A 5802-nucleotide genomic window follows, 5' to 3' on the forward strand; every position below is an offset into this window, starting at 1 on the left:
TTCAATTTATTTATTCATTAAAGACTCTAATTTTAAAAATTATTTTATTAAAGCTAATTAAATCAAGTTTTGATAATTAAATTAAAAATTTTACTTAATTTTATAATATTAATTAATTTTCTATATTTAAATTATAAAATTAGCAGTTGCAAAGAATAAAAATTTTATATGACTTAATTTAAATATATGAGATTTTGGAATTCAATACCTTAATTTTTATAAATAAAGAAAATTAATATATTATGTCTAATTCGTGGATTAGAATATTTATTTGAAAATAAATTTGTAATTTATAATTATAGTATTTTTATAAATATTATTGTTGGATTAAAATAAATTTTTAATTATTCAATTACCCCTAATTTTAAATAAAATTACTACACTATCCTTATCTCTTTTTAATTCAGAGAAACCCTAATCCTAAAACTACTCACACACTCTCATTAACCCTAAATCAAACACTCAGCCACCACCCTTGTGTCCCCTCAGCACCGAAGCCCTCACCACCCTCCTTACACCAAACACGCACACACTCACACTAAAGAAAGAGAGAATGGAGAATAGAAAGAAGAAGAAAAGGCAGGGGAGGCCTTGCCACCATCGATCCACCGCCCTGGGGCTCGCCATCGAGCTGCTTCCCGACGCCGTCCATGGAGCCACAAGCTCGCGTCATCACCGATCGTTGTCGAGCCACCGTCAGAAACAGAACCGCGAAGGAGAGGGACACGAGATATGAGCCGACGAGAAAGAGGAAGGACGCGCGCGAGGGAGCTCAGCCGTGGGGAGAGGAGACGCGTGTCTGACCCGTCACCGTCGATCCGTCCAACCCGATCCATCGCCGTTGCAGTCGCCGCTGGTCGGCTTTGGAGATGCCGTCGTCACCATTGAAGCAGAGGAGAGAGATCTGCGAGGAAGGGAGGACCGCGACCCGTCCGGCCGCCGCACCCAGTCCCCATTCGTGGCGTCGGTGTCGTTTTTGTTTGAACCGCCTTCAGATCTGCCGCTGCCGAAGCTTCTGGCCCCACCACTGCCACCGGAGAATGTCGCTGCCGCCACTGAAACCCACTGCCGGTAAGGATTTTGAGTTTGGTTTACGTTCTTTTGAGATTCTGGGAGCTTTATTGTCATTGCATGTTGTTACAGCCACTGTCACTGGAGTTCTGATCGCTGTTGGAGCTCGTCGGAGCCATTGCAGTTTCGTTCCCCCACTTATTCTCGATTTCAGTAAGTTGTTTTACTCCGAAAACTAGTTTAGTCACTTTTTTACTTTACGTTATTGAGGAATTTGTGGTATTATTGCTTTAGTGGTGAGTTTTGGTCATTTCATATCGCATTTAAAGCTGCGGCTGTTGTTGTGGCAGCAGTAAGGAACTGTGGTTGAGGCTGTGCTGTTGCGGGCGGTGGGAAAAAGAGTTTATGTCGCGTGGTTAAATCGCAATCGAGGTAGGGCTTTTATAAAACTAATTTATTTTAAATTGGAATTGTTATAAATTGATATGATGAGCGAAATACTTTTCTGGTGATTATGTAAGTCTTATGCATTGTCTGGTTAGTCTTGGATGAATATGGTTGTCTGCTTGACTCAGATAATGTCTGATTTTATTAAAATTGAGATTTCTGATTGGTTTGGCTTGAAACGATTTTTGATATTTAACAGTCAGAGTTTTGTTTATTGGAAACTGATTTGGTCTTGAACCAGTTGGAAAGAGTTAAGGATTGGTTTAGTTGGGACCCAAAAAGGGTGGCAAAGTCCAAGTTTTAGGGGAGATGTTGTCGAATTTTCTATAAAATCTGAAACCTTGTTGAAATGTTATTTAGAAAGTTTTAATTTTGAGGAATTGTATTATTTGATTTATTAAGAAAATAGTTATGTTTTGAATTTAATTTGCTTGAGAAAAACATATATTGAGTCCGATTTATTTAAAAAAGAATTACTTTACGATTTTAAAGCACTTAAGGAAATTATTATATTTTAAGATCAATTTTATATATAAAAATGGCTTATGTTTTGAGTTGGACTTATGAATTTCGTTTAGAGGAGCTTTAATGAAATTACCAGAAAAAGGGACTTTGATTGGGTGATGTCGTTTTGTGAGGTTTTTGGAAAAGGTTGAAAGAGTTGGTTTCAAGAATGGAATTGAGATTGATTTTTGATTCGAATTTGGTTCAGGACTTCTGATTTCTATTATTTGGTTTTAAATGGGTTTAGAAACTTCTTTTGTATAAATTAAATTATAAAAAAAACAACGATTTTTTTCAAGAATCTTTACTGAATTTATGGAAATAAGGTCGGTTGTTTTTTCCCTAAAGTCTTGAGACTTTGCCGTGAGTTTTAATTAATAACTTTTGACTTTAAAGTGATTGAGCTGACGGTTTGAAAATGAATGATTTTGAGTAGTTTAGAAGAGATTTTTAAGTTGGCATGGTTTTGAAGCGGTTTGGAAGTTTTGAAAAGAAAACTTATTTTAGCAAAATGGTTCTTGGCAAGATGTGAACTAAATACGTTTGTGATTTAAAAGTAAGTGGGCCAAGAATAATTATTGAAATAAGATTTTGAGCCTGATTGACTGTGGATATTACTGAAAATATAGTGAGGATTTTTGGCCTGGCAAAGATGGTGGTATAATCTCGCTTGCTCAGTGCGTAAACCGTTGTGCAGGGATGGTGGTTTTTTCCCGCCTACAGTGAGGATGGTGGTTTTATCCCACTCATATATTGATAAATTATTTGGCAAGGACAGTGGTTTAATCCCGCTTGCGTGTTCCGGGCAAGGATGGTGGTTTAGTCCCGCTTGCTTGTGGAACTTACGGATAAGGATGGTTGTTTAATCCCGCTTCTTCGAGTCAGGTCTGGCAACATAACCGACGCATGAGCTCATAGCCAGTAGGACAAGCATGCATCATATGCATTTATATGACATTGTTTGAGTGTGCATATAATAATTGGTTTGCCTATGTGAATAGTTATGTTTAATTGCTAATTTCTCTACTTGATATAACTACTTGATTTTGTTTGAACCTTCTTACTTGTGTTTGTGGCTGAGAATTGGTTGGATTGTGATAAAAGCTTTGGCCTAGGGCCGTGGTTGATTATGAGATGGGCTGAATGCTGTGTTTGGTTTGTGTTTTTGGTTTAGAAAAATATGAAAAACTAAACTGGTTTAGCATAGACTTAATGAACCTATACTTGGAACAGTTTGGTCATTCATGCTGTCTAGGAAAAAACTTTTTTTTTAAAAAAGAAGGTTTTTAAATTTTTGAGAAATTAACAGCTTTCCCTTTTAGAAAGGATTTCGGATTTTGAATATTAAATCTTTGGTTTTGAAAAGAAGCATAAGGCGGTTATTAATCACTATACATTAAAAACGATTTTATTTTTGTATCTTATTATAGTAATTCTGTAACCCTACGGTGAGAACTCTTTGGAGGACGATGTTCTCACTCCCCTATAGGTTTTTCCCTTTTAAAGTTATGGACGACGAAGTTCAGAAGAGCTTATTTCTTTTTGTTTAAACAATACTTTTGTATTGATTTTAGCATTTATGTTTCCCTCGCCTTTAATTTTACAAGTCTTCACAGGAGGGATAGGATTTTGATTATGTAATGCTTGTAATATTAATAATATGTAGATATATGTATATGTATCTTTTGTAAGTATTGTGGTTTGTTTTGTAAATGTAGTTGTATGTTATCAGATAAGAAGTCTCTTGAGTGGTTATACGGTTTAAAATTTTAAACATGCTGATATTTTAGTATTAAATATTTTAAAAGTTGTCGTAATACTCGAGCTATCAGAGTGGCGCAGTCGGAAGTGTGACATTTTGATAGTTAGAGTGTTACACACTTCTCCAGGATGGATGATCTCAGTAAATACTTGAGGGTTCCTCTCCTACATTCCAAAGTTTCGAAGCATACTTTCAATGATATCATTAACAAGTTGAATGCGAGATTAAATTCCTGAATGGCCTCATCCTTATCCTTAGCTGGCAGAGCGACTCTGGTGAAATCTGTTCTTTCTTCTTTACCTACTTATACTATGCAAACTGCTTTGTTACTTGTCTCTACTTGTAATGTTATTGATCGTAAATGCAGGAGTTTTCTTTGGGGTGAAACTAACAGCTCCAGAGGGATTCACCTTCTAAGCTGGGATAAAGTTTGCAAGCCTAAAAAGTCAGGAGGGTTAGGTATTCGCCACGCCAGCACTATGAACCACGCGTTCATGGTGAAAGCGGGTTGGGACCTAGTAGAAAGGAGGGATTCTCTTTGGGCGAAGGTGGTTCGCTCAAAATATAATGGAGGGAATAACATTATTCCAATAGTGGAAAGGAAGTGACAAGAATCAAATTTTAGGAAAGGCATTTGCAAATTTTGGCCTGAAGTTCAACAGAACCACATCTGGAGAATTGGAGATGGATCCAAAATTAATTTTTAGAACCATAACTGGGTCCTTGAGTTAGGGCCATTAGTGCAACATGCTAATCAGGCTAGTTGTAATATTGATGAGCTTAGTTTTCTTACAGACTTTCTTTTGGACACAGGGAACTGGGACGTAGGGAAGCTGGAGACTTGGCTGGCCGAGGATGTTATTAAAAAGATAGTGGCTATTGCACCCCCTCACCTTGGAAACAAACTGATTATATTGCTTGGAACCTTTCCTCAGATGGAGCCTTCAACCTGAAGAAGACATACCAGAAGCTCAACAGAGACTCTTCTAGTCAGAATGATAGGTTGTTCAGCTTGATCTGGTCTTGGAAAGGACCCGAAAGGATCCGGTCTTTTATGTGACTGATCTCTCATAGTGCTATCTTGACAAATTTGGAAAGAACCTAACGTCACCTTTTCAACACTGCAACCTATCCGCGTTGCAACAGCTGTGACGAATCCATCGTTCATGTCCTTCGAGATTGTCAGTTTGCTAGGAGAATCTGGGTTCCCCTTTTACGTAACGGTGGTCTTGTGAGTTTCTTCAATCTGAATCTTTATGACTGGTTGATGCTAAATCTTACCTGGAAAGGAGATCGGCCTTGTCTCTTTGGAGTTACTATCTCCTCCTTATGGTATTTTCGTAATAAGTTTATTTTTGACAATGATAATTCCCCAGCTTCTGTGCGGCTGGTTCAAGTAAGGGTATGTCATAGTGAGTTCAATAAACTTATCAATAAGTTTCAACATTCACAATCTAATGCTCTGACAGAAAGTAGATTGGTTCGCTGGTTTCCTTCTATAAAGGGCTGTCTCAAGCTCAATGTGGATGATTCATTTGTTTCTCACTCAAATGGTGCTACTTGTGGTGGTGCTATTAGAAACCATCCTGGTCGCTTTTTGAAGGGGTTCACTTGCAATTTGAGGAGCTGCTCTATAATGCAAGCAGAGCTCTGGAGTATTATTCATGGCTTACAAGTTACGACTACTAATAATATCACGAACATCACTGTGGAGTCAGGTTCTATCTCGGCTTTAAACTTCATCAAGAAAGGGTGTCCTGATTCCCATCCATGTGCTCCTTTGGTTGCTAATATCTGCATATTAGCAAATCGTATTCCTAATATTCAATGGTCCCATACTCTTCGCGAAGCAAATTTTGTAGCGGATCATCTTGCCAAGAAAGGACATGAGTTGCCTTTTGGTGTCCACCTCTTTAATGCTGCTCCTCTTGACATCCTACATATGTTGGTACATGATTGTTTGGGTATTCCTTTTGTAAGGGGTTGTAGTTAATTTTTTTGTTTTTGTTGGGTCCTCGACCCCTGTTCATAAAAAAAACTAAATTATTTTTCAAAAAAAAAACTAAATTATTTTTCAA

The 5802-nt window shown here is 37.5% G+C and overlaps 1 protein-coding gene across 20 annotated transcripts; it reads left to right on the forward strand.

Annotated features, from left to right (window-relative positions):
- Positions 1–379: 379 nt before the first annotated feature.
- LOC112708227 (uncharacterized) lies at positions 380–5802 on the forward strand. Of its 20 annotated transcripts, none has more exons than XR_003156259.3 (5): positions 380–1071; positions 1144–1224; positions 1365–1443; positions 2660–2847; positions 3771–5802. XR_003156259.3 is itself a non-coding variant. In XM_072201617.1 (5 exons), exons 1-3 carry the CDS (start codon positions 870–872, stop codon positions 1379–1381), a joined length of 324 nt encoding a protein of 107 aa, XP_072057718.1. In that variant the 5' UTR covers positions 401–869; the 3' UTR covers positions 1382–1443; positions 2660–2847; positions 3771–5802. The 20 variants fall into 20 exon arrangements, 12 of the variants coding, with proteins under 12 accessions (XP_072057725.1, XP_072057718.1, XP_072057720.1 ...); XR_003156261.3 differs by having other exon boundaries at positions 3795–5802; XR_011864994.1 differs by having other exon boundaries at positions 3852–5802.

The sequence above is a fragment of the Arachis hypogaea genome, chromosome 8 (genome assembly GCF_003086295.3).
Source record: "Arachis hypogaea cultivar Tifrunner chromosome 8, arahy.Tifrunner.gnm2.J5K5, whole genome shotgun sequence".
Classification (NCBI taxonomy): domain Eukaryota; kingdom Viridiplantae; phylum Streptophyta; class Magnoliopsida; order Fabales; family Fabaceae; genus Arachis; species Arachis hypogaea.

Coding starts and splice junctions, on each gene's coding strand:
- LOC112708227 (XM_072201617.1), top strand. CDS start 870: ATGCCGTCGTCACCATTGAAGCAGAGGAGAGAGATCTGCGAGGAAGGG. Junction 1,072..1,143: donor GCCACTGAAACCCACTGCCG/GTAAGGATTTTG, acceptor ATGTTGTTACAG/CCACTGTCACTGGAGTTCTG. Junction 1,225..1,340: donor CCCACTTATTCTCGATTTCA/GTAAGTTGTTTT, acceptor TCGCATTTAAAG/CTGCGGCTGTTGTTGTGGCA.